The sequence below is a fragment of the Mesoplodon densirostris genome, chromosome 10 (genome assembly GCF_025265405.1).
Source record: "Mesoplodon densirostris isolate mMesDen1 chromosome 10, mMesDen1 primary haplotype, whole genome shotgun sequence".
Taxonomy (NCBI): Eukaryota; Metazoa; Chordata; class Mammalia; order Artiodactyla; family Ziphiidae; genus Mesoplodon; species Mesoplodon densirostris.
This window is the reverse complement of record NC_082670.1, coordinates 55,842,626-55,863,090: the sequence shown is the minus strand read 5'-3', so window position 1 is coordinate 55,863,090 and position 20,465 is coordinate 55,842,626. Positions and strand designations below refer to the sequence as shown.

Genomic DNA, 20,465 nt, shown 5'->3' with positions numbered 1-20,465 from the left:
GCCTTAACTTTCCACATTCTTGATATCCAACAGTCCATTCCTGGGGTGGGCAAAAGCCATCCTCTTCCCCCATCCCCAGCGACAGGTGCCAAGGAAGAGTCCTTTTAGGCACGTCACTTGGAATGAATGTGAAATTATAAAATTGGAGAACGTTTCTCTGGGATTAAGAATTATTTCACATTAGCAACACAAGTGCTTTATTTTCATGATTTTATGTCCTTTCAAATTGAACGTGGTTCTGCTTTTTAGGAAAGAGGAAACATTTTCTGAATTCTGAGGTCTATTCTATTAGTTGGAGCCTATGTGCAGTTGTGCACTGGTAAACTGTTTCTCAGGAGGGGAAAAAGGCCCCAATTTGTAATGTCTGCCAATTTCCATGGTGTAAATATTCCCACTGTGGAAAATTGCAAGCTACCAACAGTTGCGGCTGGTAAATTTCTGATTATTTAACAATTGGTTCTCACTAGCCAGTACAAACTAACTCTATACTACCATTGATTATATGAGCCAGCATAATGGGTTCAAACCACTGGCAGGTGGGAGTTAAAATACCATTTCTCATCAAGCCTACTGACCTGCAGCCACTTGTTTTAGAGTTTACCTAATAAAAATGATTCTCATCCACTGTCAAAAGACTCTATTTGGCTTAATTTCTAGGTCGGACCAACACTGTTTTTTTTCCAAGAAGTATGATTTTCTCCAGTAGATAACAACTCTAGCAAAGTAAAGCTGCAGATGACAATTGTGTTACTATTTGTGGTGCACATCTGTCATCAGCAGCCTAAGGGAGATAAGATGTCCATTCCCACAGGCCCTACCTGGGTCAGGTCTCTTAAACACAGAGAAGGCTGTGCAAGTCTTTTCCCCTGGCATATTGCAGTAAGGATTGCACTGATTCCATAGAAACAACATTTCCATGTTCCTGAATCTGAATGGAACTTAGTTTTAAAATTTGTATATTGACCTTAAGATTTAAGGACCAGATTTTGATGGACCAATGGACAGCCATCACCCTGATCAGATGTTCCCTCTTCCCTTGGGAAAGCAAGAGTAGACCTTTTCAAGAGGACAATGATTCCTATTGTATGAGTTGTCAGAAATCCAGCAAGAAGGAACTAATTAGTTCCTAGAAGATCTCTGAGGCTTTCCCTAATTTCCATTTGACCCTTGTCATTCCAATGGATGAGATAACATTTCTCTCAAGAAATATTAATGACAAAAAACTTGCTTTCTCCTTTGGTTGTTGGAAAACCAGTGACATTGGGAACCTAAAGCAGCATGTGATTATTAAGCATAATTGAAACCCAGAAGGCTGAGGTTTCTTAAAACCACCATTTCGGGCACAAGGTGATTGTGATCTCTGATATCTAGTTAGAAAAGTTGAAAATGTGTTACAATACCCAGGGCTACTGGTTGCTGAGGGCACCTTGTAGGCCTTTGTTACAACACTCAAGTTAAATGGATATTCACTAAGGGGTAATTTTTAAAGCAAATCTAGAAGAGTCATGTGCGTAAGTCTTTTCAAGAACAACAAACAAACAGGTCAGGAACTCCCATTCTGCTATGTTGCTAGGTCTCCAGTGTATCATTTATCTATTCCTCTGACACACAATCTCTGTAATCTCTCAGATGGAATTCATTTCACTGACTTGCATGAACACTGAGGGATTTATTGGTACCAGTATGGAAAAAGTAAGCAGTAACACAAGGCAATTTTGTGCTAGTGTATTTCTCTAGGTGAGGAGAGGGAGAGAGTCTAGAAGACTATAGAAGGGCCAACGTTTTCACTTTTTTCTTTATATTTGTAATTTTAAAAACATCACAATGCTGTAAAATGTAGCATGTAGGTGTCTGTGATGAATCACACATGCCATGCAATATGTTCTCATATATGCAGAGCATACAGAAAGCATATGGAAAAAAATCCCAGGAGTTCTGGGAGGTTCCATTGCATCAGAAGAAATTTCAAATGAGATGAGACTGGGAGAGGCACTTGGTCCAGAGCGCTCCAGGGAGACTCCAAGTGGCTGGTGAATTGAGAAAGGGACTGGAAAGGCTATTTCTGGAAAGGAATGTATGTCCTGCAAAAGGGCAAGTGAAATGCACAACTGTTAAATGGACTCATGGAGCTAAGGAGGGAAATGTTTCAGAGCAAGATTTCATTAATGTACATTTCAAAACTAAGCCAGGATCTTAATAAAATGAGTTTTTTACCCAGTAGGATTGGTGAAAACTTACTAATGTGTATTTTTTTCTCTCTTCTCTCTTTTTGCTAAGCTTAGTGGGAAGGACTGAATTTTATGATGCTATTGTTGCTTTTTGAACCCATTTACCTGGATGCCTTTTGGTAGAAGTGTTTTATGGTTCCTGAGTTTTATCAAAAAACTCAATGTATATCTTTTTTTTTCTGGCTTGTATCAGATAAGAATAGAGTTGTTGTTGTTTTTTTAATGTATTTTATCTTTAGGCTGTTTCCATATACTGAAAAGTTGCGAGGAATAAATCATCCTATGAATGTAGGCAGAAGTGACTTAAGCCTTGTTTGGATCCCCTCCCCCAAAACTCATTTCATTTAAGCATTTATTTAATTTAATTTATTTATTTTTATTTTTGGCTGTGTTGGGTCTTAGTTGCAGCATGCGGGATCTTTGTTGTGGCACATGGGCTTCTCTCTAGTTGTGGCATGGGCTCAGAAGTTGCAGCGTGCAGGCTTAGTTGCCCTGCGGCATGTGGGATCTTAGTTCCCCGACCAGGGAATTGAACCTAAGTCCCCTGCATTGGAAGGCAGATTCTTAACCACTGGACCACGAGGGAAGTCCCTAAGCATTTATTTAAGAAGAGGGTAGGAACGCTATAGAAGAGGCACTTTATGCTAGCATTTCTGAACCTATGCTCCATGGTATAATAGACTTCCAGAAGATCTTAATAGATGTTCTTCCAAAAAATGTTTCCACGGTCAAATATGTTTTGACAATGCTAACCAATACATTGGTCCTCTCTTGGAGGTTCAAAGTGTTCATTAGCACATTAAAGGCTCTGAGGGGCTTGTAATATAGAAACATTTTAAACTTTAGCCAGTAGGCAGATACTGTTGACTGTTCATCCAAAAACCATTCTTCCTCTTTCCTTGCCAACAGAACCTCAATTTTATATAGATAGCAATATTCCAGCTGGGAACATTGACCTAAGCCTATCCCCTTTGCCAGTCATTAGCTTAAGGATGGATATATGACTTAGGTTCAGTCAATAAGATACAGGAAGAATTCTCTGAAGGCTTCTGAGGAAAATATTCTTACCTACATAGAAATTAAGAGAAAATGCATTTTGCTCCAGCCTCCTCTCTTTCTTCCTGGGACACTGTCACATATGGGTGTGATGTGTGGAGCTGTGGCTGCCATCTTGTGAACACAAGTGAATTCACTAACACTCTGAACATGGCAGGCTGAAATAATAGAAAATGCCTGTTTCTTGGTGACATGACTGAACTTTCCAACCAGCTCAATAAATGTTCTCATGAATTAAGCCAAGTACACTTCTAATTTTAAGCAAAAGCAATCTAATGGATATGCCTAGCATTGCTCAAATTTATTTGAATGGAACCCTTTCATGTGGGAAACCTATTAACACGGTGTACCAAGGAACATAGTTTGGGAACTCTGGTGTAAACCTTTTACTATTGTTATAACTCTCTATCCAAATCACCTCTACCCTCAGTTCAGTTGGAGTGTTTGTTAGACTGGGCTTTACAGATTCTGAGAGTGACTGCATGGGGGCATTGATCAGGCACAAAGCCCAGTTCCACGTGGTTAGCAAAGAACAGAGTTTTAACTGAAATGATTCAGCTCTGCCTTAGGATGCCTTTCTCCCAGGAGCAATGTTAGCCAGTTTGACAGATATTTTAAACTGAGACTACGGGCAGTCTGTCAAAGTTTCATCTTAACAGTCTTAATCTGTTGGGGAAGGATTTTACAAATCTAGTTCCACATCGCCATTACGTGCACGAGGAAACTGAGGAGGGCTCAGGGAGTCTGAAGAGTTTGCCTAGAATCACAAAGTTGATCAACTGCACAACTAGAATCTTCTAGAGTCGTTCCCTGGATTTCATAGCCTGAGTGTATCCAGGATTAGTGCAGGCCCCCTCAGAATGGAATCATGGCACTGAGTTAGCAGATTGCCGTTATATTTGTGCCTGAAAAGGTAAGAAAAAATAGGGTTCATGAAGCTTTCCTTGTATAGATAAAGATTGTATATGTCTATTTATTTTGTTTTGTGATTTGTATTTTTTTCTTTTATTAATTTCCTTTTCAAAAATTATGAGTCACCACACCTATGAAGCTTTGCAGAGATATAAAAAGAGAGTAAACAGTCTCTACCTCCCCACTGCATCCTGTTTCTTGCTTCCTCAGGTAGACATCAAGGATGTCTTTAGGATGTGGTCTTCCATACTTCATTCCATGCTCATATATACATGTGGAGAGGGATCACTTATGCTTTTTCTTTTTTTTACATTTTCTTAAAAAGAAGAATCATATTATCTACGTTTCTCAGTCCCTTGCTTTCATCTCTTACTAATACATCATGAGCATCACTGTGGTTTAATTGAAGTGGATATAATCCATTCTCTTTAATAACTGCATCGTAGTACCTGTGTTGCTATAATACATTTTATTTTACCCTTTGCCAATTTCTGGATATTAATCTTGTTTCTAATTATTCTGTATGGAATACACACACATACACATGCACATGTAGATTTAGATGCAGCAACATTTGAGTATGCATCTCTCTCTCTCTCTCTCTCTCTCTCTCTCTATCTATCTATCTGTCTTAGTGTTGATGAGGTTTTCCTGGTAGACCAGCATCTCATAAGTGGTTTTTCTGGATCAGAAGCTACGAGTATTATTAATTTTGAAAGGTTTATAGCAGCTTTCTATCACATTCACTAGCACTGGATGTTGTCCCTCTTTAAATTTGTTTCCAGTGTCCTGTGGGCAACAACAGGTTTAGTATTGTTATTTTAATTTGCACTTCTTTGATTACCAGTGATCTTGAGCATCTTTTCTCCTGTTTATTGACCATTGGAATTGCTTTTATCGAAAGTTAGGCAGTGTGCTAACGGTGTAAAAACTTTACAGCTACATGACATCTCCTGAAAAAACATTCAGGGAAAGGAGTATGTAGAAAGAACATCAAATACTTTGTGAATCTGTGTGTGTGTGTGTGTGTGTGTGTGCACGCACGTGCGTGCATGCACGCATGTGGTGTCACAACATTATTGCTCAAAATAAAAGATTCATATCATCCAGTTAATACCAATAGGATTTTTAAAGATATTTTATAATTTAAAGATGATATAATCTGTATGCTAAACACCAATACTTAACCTTATGCAAAAAGCTAAAAAATTGTTTGGGAAAAAAGAACTTCATCCCATTAGTTGGTGTATTTCATATCCACATTCTAGAATGTCCTTTAGTAAATAAACATAGTAATAATAATCCCCCATTTCCACAGTTTATATTCTATACAATTTTTTACATATGATGTTATTTAATTTTTTTACAACATCCTTTTGAGATTGGAAAATCAGAATGTGTTACTCCAGTTTTACAGGTAAGGGAATTGAGGTCCAAAGAGGAGCATTTCTTTGTTGCCCTTAAATACTAATTGAATATATGTAATTTAGTTACACAATCAATTCCATATGATGGTACCATAATTCCATATGACCGGACAGGATTTTCAAAGCCAGGGCTTGCTTGCTTGCCTGCTTCCTTCCTTCCTTCCTTTCTTTTTGGCTATAACATATAAAATTACAGAATACCCTGGAAAGTACATTTTTGTCAGCACCTCCGATCATTTCCTTACATTTGACCCCCAAGTTTGAAATACTGGGTCAAGTGTTATGAACTTTTCAAAGCTCATGAACAAATCACTAGTTTTCAAGGCCAGTTGTTCAGAAGGTTTATCTTTTTATTTAGACAATAACCAAGCCCAGTGGGGCAGAGTCAGTGTTCATTTACTCTCCATTCTCAATGTCATTTTAGTCTTTTCTCCATCACATTCCATATCTCATGTAGCTGTGCCCTTTGCTTATGGCATGATAATTCTTTTTTCCCTGACACTCAAGATAACTTCATAGACATTCTATCAATGGCTACAACCCACTTACTTTTAGCATGATACCAGTGATCAGTCTTTCTTCCCTCTGGCCTGGCCTTGGGAAGGATGGTGTTGCACTTCCTTGATCTTAAAAGAACACACAAGCAAGACTAAACACCAAAAACTTTTACCACCAAGCCAGCTAGATAATTTAAGTACCTATGCTAAATCCCCATCTAGAATATGAATGAGATATATATCCAATCTACTTTGTGTGGCTTTCACACTTGGGTTGAAATCTGATGCTAACATGTAAGAGAGACATCATCTCATCAAAGAGATGTACCTTTTTACTCAGGCCCCAGTGGATTGCAGTAGGCTCAGGTGTATCCGTCTAAATACAAACGTGTGCCTGTACATGTACCCTTACTTATTTCTAAGCCTTGTCTCTGCATCAGAAATTATAGTTTATTGTGTGTCAGCCATGTTCATGGAATTTTTAGATTGCAGATTATAAATATTATTGTGACTTTTTTTTAGGTACCTAGTAGAAGAAATCAAGAAAAGAGAAGGATTCAAATTACTGATGGAAGTAAGTGATTACAGAATTGTGCTTGTGATTTTGTCAGTCAACAGTGATGAAGGTGGTAATTTTCTAATCTATTATATTTCCTTGGTTTTTGTGTTGCAGACTTAGAAGCAAGTCATTAGCTTAATTCATAGAGTCCGTTATGTTAATTTACTCTATTAGTGAGTATTTTTCCTTTGTTGGATTCAGAGAACACACTTGCTTTTAAGTATTGAAAATTACAGTGCTCAATAATAATTACCAAGGATAATACCAAATAAATTATGACCTGTCTCTTGATATATAAATTGCATAATGATTGTACTGCAAATATTCAACTGTGCTTTAGTGATGCTTCTGTGAAAAATCAATTAAGTGAATGTACAATAATGCATATAGTTTTCTCTTTTTATAAAATAATGAGAGCATATTAACTTTGGAGCAATGGGAAAATAAGTCATTTTATTGTTGGATTGTTTGCTATATATAAGAAATATGGTGGTTACAAAGATAGAGATTATTGGGTTTTTTTCTAAAATATATGGTTAGAAAATATGAAGAATATTATTTAATTCTGATTTTTAAGAAATGTAAAGTGTGAGGTTTGCTTAGCTCTTCTTATAACATATACTTTATAGCAATTTTTAACATAATAAAAATCACTTAGAGACTGCAGCCTAGGAATGTATCCTGTACATAAACAATCTGGCTAGTTTTTGGTATTCATTTATTTGGCAAGATTTACTGAGCAATTGCTCAGTAAATGAGTGAGCTGGAGATATAAGACAGGGAAGTTCCCCACTCTCATGGTGCTTACATTCAAAAGGAAAGTGACAGGCAATAAACAAGCAAATTATTACATGGGAAACATCTAGTTGGGGGAAGTCTTAAGAAAACAATAAAACAGATTCATGAAAGATAATAAGTAATTACAAATAACTCATTAGACAGTTCCAGATGTGGGAAGTACTATAATGGAAATAAATAGGGTAAAATGCTGAAATGGGGGTGTTGGGGGTGGTGGCCTTTTTGGTTGGGATGCAGGTAGGGCCCTCTGGGGTTGCCTCTGCACTGAGACCTGCTGAATAATGGTAAGAAGCATGCCGCACAGATGCTTGAGGGAAAGGCATTCTAGGTAGAATCAACAAACAACTGCCAAGGCTTGAAGCTGAAAAGAGTTCTGTGTTCGGGTTTCCCTGGTGGCGCAGTGGTTGAGAGTCCGCCTGCCAATGCAGGGGACACAGGTTCGTGCCCCGGTCCAGGAAGATCCCACGTGCCGTGGAGCGGCTGGGCCCGTGAGCCATGGCCGCTGAGCCTGCGCGTCCGGAGCCTGTGCTCCGCAACGGGAGAGGCCACGACAGTGAGAGGAAGAGTTCTGTGTGTTTGAGGAGCCAAAAGAAGGTGCATTAAGCAAGAGGGAGAGATAGTCGGTGATAGCGTGGAGAGGTTGGCAGAGACCAGATCTGCTGGAGCCAGGCGGGTCATGGTAAAGACCTTTGGCTTTTATTCCAAGTGTAATCTTTGGAGAAGTTTTCAGCAGAGAGGAGTCTGACTTCCATTTTGAAGGATGGTGCTGGATGTCATGAGAAGAGAGGGAGGGGGTGGTGGTGAGGGGAGGACAAGAAAAGAATAAGCGAGACAAGGTGGGAGCCTGTTGCAGTAACTTGGGTGAGATGTGATGATGGTCCTCAGATGACTTCGGGAAACACTGCTCCGAAAACTCCTGGCCATGGATTCTCCCACTGTCTGCAAAGGGGGCATCTGATCAGAAGGTTCTAAGAATCCAGACTCCCTGAAAACTAGGGATATAAAGGAACTTGCAAAAAGAGCAGAAGAGTCCATATTTAAACGACTTTCTGATAACACCACTAAAAAGCAAGAAGACCAGTTTAGAATGTGGAACATTCCACAGTACAGCTGACCTGGTTTCTTCAACGGATCAGTGGCATGAGGAAAAATAAAGGAGAGTGTGATGATGATCACTTCCGGGGTCAAAGAAACCTAAGAGGCAAAACAACCAAAGGCAACATATGCACCTGTTGGAACCCTAGTTTGAGGGAGCCAATTGTAAAAAGTAAATTTTGAAACAGTTGGGGAATTTCTAATATGAACTGGTAGGAGTTATCACTGATTTTGTTAGACATGACAATGGCATTATAACTACAGAAGAAAATGTCTGTATTTTCTAGAGATGCATACTTACCATGTAAGGATGAAATAAGAGCTGTCTGACTGGATTGAATTTGAGTTTGAATCACCTTTTTTATTTTCTTGAGGTTGAATTACCTCTTTATTTTCTCAAGTTTGAATTGCCTTTTTTATTCCTCTGGCTGTGGGAGCTATAGGTCTTAAGAAAAGTGCTGTACACCTCAGAACTGCACAGTCTTTTGATATAGCTGAGAGAAAAAGTGACGAGAAAAATGATGAACTGATTTAAAAGTTATTTATATACCTTACTAAAGGCTTAAAAATTGAGGGAGGAACCTCTTGCCATCATCTTTAGGGAAATGCAAACATTCACATCCTTGTAATGAAAGTTAAGGTGGATTTTAAGCATTAGGCAGCCTTCTGCCCTGGATATTTTATCTGTGGGAGCCACATGGCCCCAAAGCAGGGAAGGTGGCTCCTTCAGTGATCCTCCAGAATTCCTACTTATAAGGGATTTTGTATGTGATCTGCATTTGCCTCTTTTCTCTGTATCCATTTAGAGAAATAAAGTAAATTTAGACCTTGAATTTCACATATAAGTGTCAAATTGATTAGCCTCTTTTTGTTAACAAATGCCTTCCTTGCACTGATTAAATATAACCCTAAAACATACTTAAGAGAAGAGATACACAAATTTGATGAGAGCCCAGGTCTGTAAAACTGCAAGGTTTTCAATTTAGGAAAAAACGAAGTCTATAATGATATATACATACATTTCACTGTGAAGCAGATGGCAGTGAGAGTGTTAAGTGGAACATTACAAACAGTGAATGAACACAACCACACAGAGTGTCTAGTACTTGAATATCTTTCCCTGAAAAGAACAAAAGTAATGCATATCTTCTTGAAGATGATTGAAACTTATCATTTCAAAGGAATTCTGCATTATTCATAGGCCCCTGAAAATCCTATCTTTATTTTTCCATGTTGGATCTAAGATCTAATAGATGTTTTCTTAGCGGTATATACTATCATTCACATGTTTATTTTGATCTCTTGGGAGAGTCCTAATTATTCAACTTTTTGTTTTTCTCTTCCTGAGTTCTGCCTTAGAAAGAGTTATTTAGGTTTCATAGACTTTCTGAGTTACAAAGGATCTTCAAGGACATCTAATCAACTTCCTGCTCAGTGCAGGAAACCTCTCTTGGTAGTTCTTGTAACAGGAAGTCAACTTCTGCCAGGACACTTCCTGTGTAAGAGAATTCACAGTTTATTCTTCTTCCAGTGAGCTCTAAATATTCATATTCTAACACTTACTGAATCCTACTATTAGGATTTGATATGTATCAAGCACACTGCAACTTACAGTTTTTTAAATATAGTTTTAATATAGTTTTATTAGATCATAACAACCTTCTGTTTGCTAAATTCAGTGCACATCCTTTAATCTTCTTGGACTTCTGCAGCATTTTGCACCATTATCCATTTCTTTCCTGTCTTGTTTCCTTTAACTTTCTCTCCCAGTTTTTCTCCTTTCCATGTGACTTTCTCTTCTAAGCCTCTGTGTGAAGGTCTCTTCATCTGGGGACTGCTTAAATGCTCTCCATTCTTTTGTCTTGGCCCTTTCCTGTGTCCATTTCCCTGAAATGTTTTATCCATGTCTAGAGCTTTGTCATCAATAGTCTCAATAATGTCTCCATCCCTGACTTGTCTCCTCAGCTTCAGTCCTTTGTATATAAGTATGTCCTGGAATTTTCCAGACTCCCACAGTCACCTCAAATTCATCATTTCTAAAGCTAAAGTGTAGCCGTCTTCTTTACCAAAATTTTGATAAATTCATTTTCCAGATGAATTTTTGGAACTCTTTTCCATTAGAACTATGATCCATCTTCTTCTTTTTCATTAGAACTATGATTTATCTAAACCAAAGTCTCCATGTTGTCTTCACCTATTTCCCTTCTCTACTCCTAAAGCCACCACCTTAGTTCAGGCTCTTGGTGCTGTCTCCCAACTCATCCACTGCATCCAGTCTTAGACCCCTTTATCCCATCTCCACACTGCAGCCACCCTGTGGGCTTTCTAATAAAATGAAATCTGTCCCCTAGGCTGAAACTCTCCAGTTGCCTCCAGAATCAAGCCCAGACTCCCCAGCATGGCCAGTGAGGAAGCCCTTTGTGAAAGGATGCCCATCTCTGTTTCCAGCATAACCCCTCTTCAGCACACCCTGCCATCTAGTCATTCCAAGTACTTGCCATCACCCTGAATACACCAGCTTCTACCTGTGTACTATTCGCGTTGCCAGGAATATTTCTTGGATTATGAGAAATTTCTTCTTTTAAAATGCCCATACCATTGCAGCTTGATTGCCTGTACCTAGCTTTATTACTGTTCTCTGAGTTCCTGGAGATAAGCATAAAATGTAAGTCATGTTTCTCATCCCAATGCCTGGTCCAATATCTAGAACATAAGAATTTTGAGTTGTATTCTGTGTTTAAATCATATGAAATTGAACATTTCAGTTGCCCTTCTTTGGACATGCTATAACTTTTTTATGTTCCCCTTCTAATATGTAGGCAGAAATTAACACAGTGATGTGTCTCACCCAGTGAAGATTTTCAAGTGGGACTGTTTATCCACTTGAAAAGCACATCTTTCTACCAATATAGTTCCAAATAATAGTCACTACACTAGTAGAGTGCCTTCTGTGTGCCACATGTGGTGGTAAATATTGGAAATAATCTCTTTACTCATCAAACCAACTCTGTGAGGTAGACAATATAATCTCCATTTTATAGATTAGGAAGCTGAAGCTTAGAGAGTTTTACACTTGTCCAAGCAAAGACCTGGTGAAGTTAGGATTCAAACTGCATCCATGTGACTCCAAAACCCAGGCTTTTTGTGCTACTAAGTGCTGCCTTCGGAATTTTTCAGTGGTCTAATCAGTTACTTAAAACTTGTGAGCTTGAAGTCAGGTAAAATCCATCATGACTCCCTTCTCCATTTTGTATTTGCATGATTGATCATTTCAGTCTATGTGCTAGATTCTACATTTATACTTATTAAAAAGCATACTGCTAGTTTTTATTATTATTATTATTATTAATCATCATCATCATTGTGATCTAATGATATTTCAGCAACAGAGATGAATTTCTTTTGACAAAGCTCAGTTTTAGAGAATACAAGCTACTATATCTTGGTGACCACTGACTTTTTCCCCCCAAGGGTCTCATATTATTTGCTCAATAATCCTTGCTGGAATTGACATCAAAGCACTGGCTTTATCTCTTGGAATATATCTCCTTTCTTCCTCTTTGAAAATCAGGATAGAATGAACCCATCTTTTCTTTAGTGACACTTCTCTACTTCTCCATAAATTTTTAAAGATGATGACAATGCTTTTACTGCTACAGGTTTTTTGTACCCTTCTCTATCATCCTTCTGGTCTAGACACTTGGATTCCCTTTTATGCCTTCTCAATGTTGTGGTGTTAGACAATATGGACTTAATGTGGTCCTAAGACGCCCAAGAGGTCAGACTTTTATATATGTAGGGAATTAAGTGGCATGTGAATGCTTCTACTCTGAAAATACACTTTACTGCTTTGAAGCTACTTGAAGAAAGTCTATGTAAAATAAAAAACTCAAATATGTTCCTTGTGGATATTCAAGGGATGTTTTTTCCAAGTTTCAATAATTTGGGGAATGCCTATAGTAAAGGTATTCCACCAAATGGAGCATCAAATTTCCTCCAATGAAATGAAATGTCAAAAAGGCTTCACCCGTTTTCAAATATCATAGCACTGGAGCCACACCATTCTAAAAGAGACTGGGCAAAGATATCACAGATTTGCCACTTCCAAAATATCTAAACCAAAACTTACTGAAGGAAGAAAATATAAAATGTGGTTCAAAAGGACTAGGTACTGACTTACAATATATAGAGCAGATCTGGTAGCAGATAGAAACTATTACAAAATGATTCATAATGTTGCCATGCAAATGAAAAAGAATGGCTTATTTAATGATGTATTAGGGTCCAATAAAAAGACAAAAACTGCACAGTAATCTGAAGTGGGAAAGTGCAACGTAAAGAACTATCGTGCTTGCTTTAGCAGCACATATATTAAAATTAGAACAATACAGAAAAGATTAGGATGCTCCCTGTGCAAGGATGACATGCAGATTTGTGAAGAGTTCCATATTTTCAAAAAAGAATTATTAACAGGGGATTGGAGTCATGAGAGATTGCCTTGCAAGAGAGAAAGAGACCCTAAAAAATACAGAAATAGCAGATACTGTAAAGAACAGATATCACTCCTAGAACTGAGATGGAGCATTGAGCAAGAGGCCACCCCCACCCGGGACTGAGATCCAGACTTGGTTGGAGAGGGTGCAGTGTGGCTCACAAGATGACAGGGAAGTCCCCCAAGGTGTCACACAGGCGGGGTCTCTAGGAGTCCACCTCTTGGAGTGCTGGAGGACGCTGATATCAGGGCACTGCCATATTTTAGAACTCAAGCCATCCAAGGCAAGGTGCCTCGCTGGCAGCCCTCCCTATGAAATCCCCGGAGGAGAGTGTGCAAGGAAAAACCATTTATGGGCATCCTCCTGTGACCAGGCTGCTGTGAAGCCGCCACAGGGCATGGTGCTGGGGCAAGCTTTCAGGGGCCACTTGCTGCTGGTCACCAAAACTGCTGAAAAGAGCCCCACCTACTGCAGGAGCCCCATGAGATGAGTGCACGTGACCAGGAGGAGACACCTCTTCCTTCTCCGTGTCCCTCCAGCACCCTCTGGTGATAAAGTCTTCGATTGGACCAGATGGCTAGGAGAAATATTTATAGAGTCCACCTCTATTATTGGAGAACATAAAGAAAGGGTGGATTTGGAGCTGAGAGGCAATAAATTGATAACTGACATAAATGGCACCTGGAAAAAAATCTTCGTTGATATAAAGATGCAAATTCCTAGAATCTAGTGACAGATAATAACTCTGGTTTTTTTCTACTTTCTAATCAACCATAGTGACTTTATTTATTCACAAAAAGATTTATTCACATTAGATGATTAAACAGTTTGAAGGCCAGGACATTCTATTCTAGAGAAACCAAATTAATCATAAATTAGAAAACCAAGTATAAATTGTGTAGATCTGTAAAGACTATTGTAGTCTCATGATAAATGTTTATGGAGTTGACTTGAATTACAAAGTACTCCATTTTGTTTTTTTATTTTTTTAATCATTCTTTAATTTTCCCATGTTCAATATTAGTTATCTATCTTATACACATCAGTGTATACATGTAAATCCCAATCTCCCAATTCATCACACCACCACCACCACACCCCACCTTCCCCCCTTGGTGTCCATACCTTTGTTCTCTACATCTGTGTCTCTATTTCTGCCTTGCAAACTGGTTCATCTGTACCATTTTTCTAGGGTCCACATATATGTGTTAATATACGTTATTTGTTTTTCTCTTTCTGACTTACTTCACTCTGTATGACAGTCTCTAGGTCCATCCACATCTCTACAAATGACCCAATTTCGTTCCTTTTTATGGCTGAATAATATTCCATTGTATATTTGTACCACATCTTCTTTATCCATTTGTTTGTCGATGGGCATTTAGGTTGCTTCCATGACCTGGCTATTGTAAATAGTGTTGCAGTGAACATTGGGGTGCAGGTGTCTTTTTGAATTATGGTTTTCTCGCGGTATATGCCCAGTAGTAGGATTGCTGGGTCATATGGTAGTTCTATTTTTAGTTTTTTAAAGAACCTCCATAATGTTCTCCACAGTGGCTGTATCAATTTACATTCCCACCAACAGTGAAAGAGGATTCCCTTTTCTCCACATCCTCTCTAGCATTCATTGTTTGTAGATTTTCTGATGATGCCATTCTAACCAGTGTGAGGTGATACCTCACTGTAGTTTTGATTTACATTATCTAATAATTAGTGATGTTGAGCAGCTTTTCATGTGCCTCTTGGCCATCTGTATGTCTTCTTTGGAGAGATGTCTGTTTAGGGCTTCTGCCCATTTTTTGACTGGGTTGTTTGTTTTTTTAATATTGAGCTGCTTGATCTGTTTATATATTTTGGAGATTAGTCCTTTATCTATTGATTCATTTGCAAATATTTTCTCCCATTCTGAAGGTTGCGTATTCGTTTTATTTCTAGTTTCCTTTTCTGTGCAAAAGCTTTTAAGTTTCCTTAGGTCCCAATTGGTTATTTTTGTTTTTCTTTCCATTACTCTAGGAGGTGGGTCAAAAAAGATCTTGCTGTGATTTATGTCAAAGAGTGTTCTTCTTATGTTTTCCTCTAAGAGTTTTATAGTGTCTGGCCTTACATTTAGGTCTTTAATCCATTTTGAGTTTATTTTTGTGTATGGTGTTCGGGATTGTTCTTATTTCATTCTTTTACATATAGCTGTCCAGGTTTCCCAGCACCACTTTTTTTTTTTTTTTTTTAGTCTCTGCTTTACAACAAAGTGAATCAGTCATACATATACATCTGTTCACACATCCCCTCCCTCCTGCGTCTCCCTCCCTCCCACCCTCCCCATCCCACCCCTTCAGCCGGCCACAAAGCACCGAGCCGATCCCCCCGTGCCACGTGGCCACCCCCCACCATCCATCCACCCCACGCCAGGCAGTGTATACACGTCCATGCCTCTCCCCCACCCCGTCACAGCCCCCCCCAATATCCCAAAGCCCACCCCCAGTAGGTCTGTGTCTCTATTCCTGTTTTACCCCTAAGTTCTTCATGACATTTTTTTTCTTAAATTCCATATATATGTGTTAGCATACGGTATTTGTCTTTCTCTTTATGACTTACTTCACTCTGTATGACAGACTCTAGGTCTATCCACCTCATTACAAATAGCTCAATTTCGTTTCTTTTTATGGCTGAGTAATATTCCATTGTATATATGTGCCACATCTTCTTTATCCATTCATCCGATGATGGACACTTGGGTTGTTTCCATCTCCGGGCTATTGTAAATAGAGCTGCAATGAACATTTTGGTACATGTCTCTTTTTGAATTATGGTTTTCTCAGGGTATATGCCCAGTAGTGGGATTGCTGGGTCATATGGTAGTTCTATTTGTAGTTTTTTAAGGAACCTCTATACTGTTCTCCATAGTGGCTGTACCAATTCACATTCCCACCAGCAGTGCAAGAGTGTTCTCTTTTCTCCACACCCTCTCCAGCATTTATTGTTTCTAGATTTCTTGATGATGGCCATTCTGACTGGTGTGAGATGATATCTCATTGTAGTTTTGATTTGCATTTCTCTAATGATTAATGATGTTGAGCATTCTTTCATGTGTTTGTTGGCAGTCTGTATATCTTCTTTGGAGAAATGCCTATTTAAGTCTTCTGCCCATTTTTGGATTGGGTTGTTTGTTTTTTTGCTATTCAGCTGCATGAGCTGCTTATAAATTTTGGAGATTAATCCTTTGTCAGTAGCTTCATTTGCAAATATTTTCTCCCATTCTGAGGGTTGTCTTTTGGTCTTGTTTATGGTTTCCTTTGCTGTGCAAAAGCTTTGAAGTTTCATTAGGTCCCATGTGTTTATTTTTGTCTTTATTTCCATTTCTCTAGGAGGTGGGTCAAAAAGGATCTTGCTGTGATTTATGTCATAGAGTGTTCTGCCTATGTTTTCCTCTAAGAGTTGGACAGTTTCTGGACTTACATTTAGGTCTTTATTCCATTTGAGCTTATTTTTGTGTATGGTGTTAGGGAATGATCTAACCTCATACTTTTACATGTCCCTGTCCAGTTTTCCCAGCACCACTTATTGAAGAGGCTTTCCTTTCTCCACTGTACATTCCTGCCTCCTTTATCAAAGATAAGTTGACCATATGTGCGTGGGTTTATCTCTGGGCTTTCTATCCTGTTCCATTGATCTATCTTTCTGTTTTTGTGCCAGTACCACACTGTCTTGATTACTGTAGCTTTGTAGTATAGTCTGAAGTCAGGGAGCCTGATTCCTCCAGCTCTGTTTTTCGTTCTCAAGATTGCTTTGGCTATTCGGGATCTTTTGTTTTTCCAAACAAATTTTGAAATTTTTTGTTCTAGTTCTGTGAAAAATGCCAGTGGTAGTTTGATAGGGATTGCATTGAATCTGTAGATTGCTTTGGGTAGTAGAGTCATTTTCACAATATTGATTCTTCCAATCCAGGAGCATGGTATATCTCTCCATCTATTTGTATCATCTTTAATTTCTTTCATCAGTGCCTTATAATTTTCTGCATACAGGTCTTTTGTCTCCTTAGGTAGGTTTATTCCTAGATATTTTATTCTTTTTGTTGCAATGGTAAATGGGAGTGTTTTCTTGATTTCAGTTTCAATTTTTCATCATTAGTGTACAGGAATGCCAGAGATTTCTGTGCATTAATTTTGTATCCTGCTACTTTACCAAATTCATTGATTAGCTCTAGTAGTTTTTTGGTAGCATCTTTAGGATTCTCTATGTATAGTATCATGTCATCTGCAAACAGTGACAGCTTTACTTCTTCTTTTCCGATTTGGATTCCTTTTATTTCCTTTTCTTCTCTGATTGCTGTGGCTAAAACTTCCAAAACTAGGTTGAATAAGAGTGGTGAGAGTGGGCAGCCTTGTCTTATTCCTGATCTTAGTGGAAATGGTTTCAGTTTTTCACCATTGAGGACGATGTTGGCTGTGGGTTCGTCATATATGGCCTTTATTATGTTGAGGAAAGTTCCCTCTATGCCTACTTTCTGCAGGGTTTTTATCATAAATGGGTGTTCAATTTTGTCGAAAGCTTTCTCTGCATCTATTGAGATGATCATATGGTTTTTCTTCTTCAATTTGTTAATATGGTGTATCACATTGATTGATTTGCATATACTGAAGAATCCTTGCATTCCTGGAATAAACCCCACTTGGTCACGGTGTATGATCCTTTTAATGTGCTGTTGGATTCTGTTTGCTAGTATTTTCTTGAGGATTTTTGCTTCTATGTTCATCAGTGATATTGGCCTGTAGTTTTCTTTCTTTGTGACATCCTTGCCTGGTTTTGGTATCAAGGTGATGGTGGCCTCGTAGAATGAGTTTGGGAGTGTTCCTCCCCCTGCTATATTTTGGAAGAGTTTGAGAACAATAGGTGTTAGCTCTTCTCTAAATGCTTGATAGAATTTGCCTGTGAAGCCATCTGATCCTGGGCTTTTGTTTGTTGGAAGATTTTAAATCACAGTTTCAATTTCAGTGCTTGTGATTGGTCTATTCATATTTTCTATTTCTTCCTGATTCAGTCTTGGCAGGTTGTGCATTTCTAAGAATTTGTCCATTTCTTCCAGGTTGTCCATTTTATTGGCATAGAGTTTCTTGTAGTAATCTCTCATGATCTTTTGTATTTCTGCAGTGTCAGTTGTTACTTCTCCTTTTTCATTTTTAATTCTATTGATTTGAGCCTTCTCCCTTTTTTTCTTGATGAGTCTGGCTAATGGTTTATCAATTTTGTTTATCTTCTCAAAGAACCAACTTTTAGTTTTATTGATCTTTGCTATCGTTTCCTTCATTTCTTTTTCATTTATTTCTGATCTGATCTTTATGATTTCTTTCCTTCTGCTAACTTTGGGGGTTTTTTGTTCTTCTTTCTCTAATTGCTTTAGGTGCAGGGTCAGGTTGTTTACTCGAGATGTTTCCTGTTTCTTAAGGTGGGACTGTATTGCTATAAACTTCCCCCTTAGAACTGCTTTTGCTGCATCCCATAGGTTTTGGGTCGTCGTGTCTTCATTGTCATTTGTTTCTAGGTATTTTTTAATTTCCTCTTTGATTTCTTCAGTGATCACTTCGTTATTAAGTAGTGTATTGTTTAGCCTCCATGTGTTTGTATTTTTTACAGATCTTTTCCTGTAATTGATGTTTAGTCTCATGGCATTGTGGTCAGAAAAGATACTTGATACAATTTCAATTTTCTTAAATTTACCAAGGCTTGATTTGTGACCCAAGATATGATCTATCCTGGAGAATATTCCATGAGCACTTGAGAAAAATGTGTATTCTGTTGTTTTAGGATGGAATGTCCTATAAATATCAATTAAGTCCATCTTGTTTAATGTATCATTTAAAGCTTGTGTTGCCTTATTTTTGGATGACCTGTCCATTGGTGAAAGTGGGGTGTTAAAGTCCCCTACTTTGAGTGTGTTACTGTCGATTTCTCCTTTTATGGCTGTTAGTATTTGCCTTATGTATTGAGGTGCTCCTATGTTGGGTGCATAAATATTTACAATTGTTATATCTTCTTCTTGGATCAATCCCTTGATCATTATGTAGTGTCCTTCTTTGTCTCTTGTAATAGTCTTTATTTTAAAGTCTATTTTGTCTGATATAAGAATTGCTACTCCAGCTTTCTTTTGATTTTCATTTGCATGGAATATCTTTTTCCATCCCCTTTCTTTCCATCTGTATGTGTCTCTAGGTCTGAAGTGGGTCTCTTTTAGACAGCATATATATGGGTCTTGTTTTTGTATCCATTCAGCCAATCTGTGTCCTTTGTTGGGAGCATTTAGTCCATTTACATTTAAGGTAATTATTGATATGTCTGTTCCTATTCCCATTTCCTTAATTGTTTTGGGTTCGTTATTGTAGTTCTTTTCCTTCTGTTGTGTTTCTTGCCTAGAGAAGTTCCTTTAGCATTTGTTGTAAAGCTGGTTTGGTGGTGCTGAACTCTCTCAGCTTTTGCTTGTCTGTAAAGGTTTTAATTTCTCCATCAAATCTGAATGAGATCCTTGCTGGGTAGAGTAATCTTGGTTGCAGGTTTTTCTCCTTCATCCCTTTAATTATCTCCTGCCACTCCCTTCTGGCTTGTAGAGTTTCTGCTGAGAGATGAGCTGTTAACCTGATGGGGATTCCCTTGTGTGTTATTTGTTGTTTTTCCCTTGCTGCTTTTAATATGATTTCTTTGTGTTTAATTTTTGACAGTTTGATTAATATGTGTGTTGGCATATTTCTCCTTGGATTTATTCTGTATGGGACTCTCTGTGCCTCCTGGACTTGATTAACTATTTCCTTTCCTATATTAGGGAAGTTTTCAACTATAATCGCTTCAAATATTTTCTCAGTCCCTTTCTTTTTCTCTTCTTTTTCTGGAACCCCTATAATTCGAATGTTGGTGCGTTTAATGTTGTCCCAGATGTCTCTGAGACTGTCCTCTGTTCTTTTCATTCTTTTTTCTTTATTTTGCTCTGCATCAGTTATTTCCACTATTTTATCTTCCACCTCACTTATCCGTTCTTCTGCCTCAGTTATTCTGCTATTGATCCCATCTAGAGTATTTTTCATTTCATTTATTGTGTTTTTAATCGATGCTTGATTCATCTTTAGCTCTTCTAGGTCCTTGTTAACTGTTTCTTGCATTTTGTCTATTCTATTTCCAAGATTTTGGATCATGGAAATAGAATCTTGGATCATCTTTCCTATCATTATTCTGAATTCTTTTTCAGGTAGACTGCCTATTACCTCTTCATTTGTTAGGTCTGGTAGGTTTTTATCTTGCTCCTTCACCTGCTGTGTGTTTTTCTGTCTTCTCATTTTGCTTATCTTACTGTGTTTGGGGTCTCCTTTTTGCAGGCTGCAGATTCATAGTTCCCGTTGTTTTTGGTGTCTGTCCCCAGT

The 20,465-nt window shown here is 38.2% G+C and overlaps 1 protein-coding gene and 1 non-coding gene across 2 annotated transcripts in view; both read left to right on the top strand.

Annotated features, from left to right (window-relative positions):
• Positions 1–20,465, top strand: part of GADL1 (glutamate decarboxylase like 1) — a 172,227-nt gene that overhangs the window by 65,751 nt on the left and 86,011 nt on the right. The window contains exon 13 of the mRNA XM_060109971.1: positions 6,643–6,694. Within this exon, the coding sequence (XP_059965954.1) occupies positions 6,643–6,694 (52 nt within the window). The remainder of the gene's footprint in view (positions 1–6,642; positions 6,695–20,465) is intronic.
• On the top strand, positions 12,920–13,026 carry LOC132498113 (U6 spliceosomal RNA). Its single transcript, XR_009533725.1, has one exon. It is a non-coding gene; the product is annotated as a U6 spliceosomal RNA (small nuclear RNA).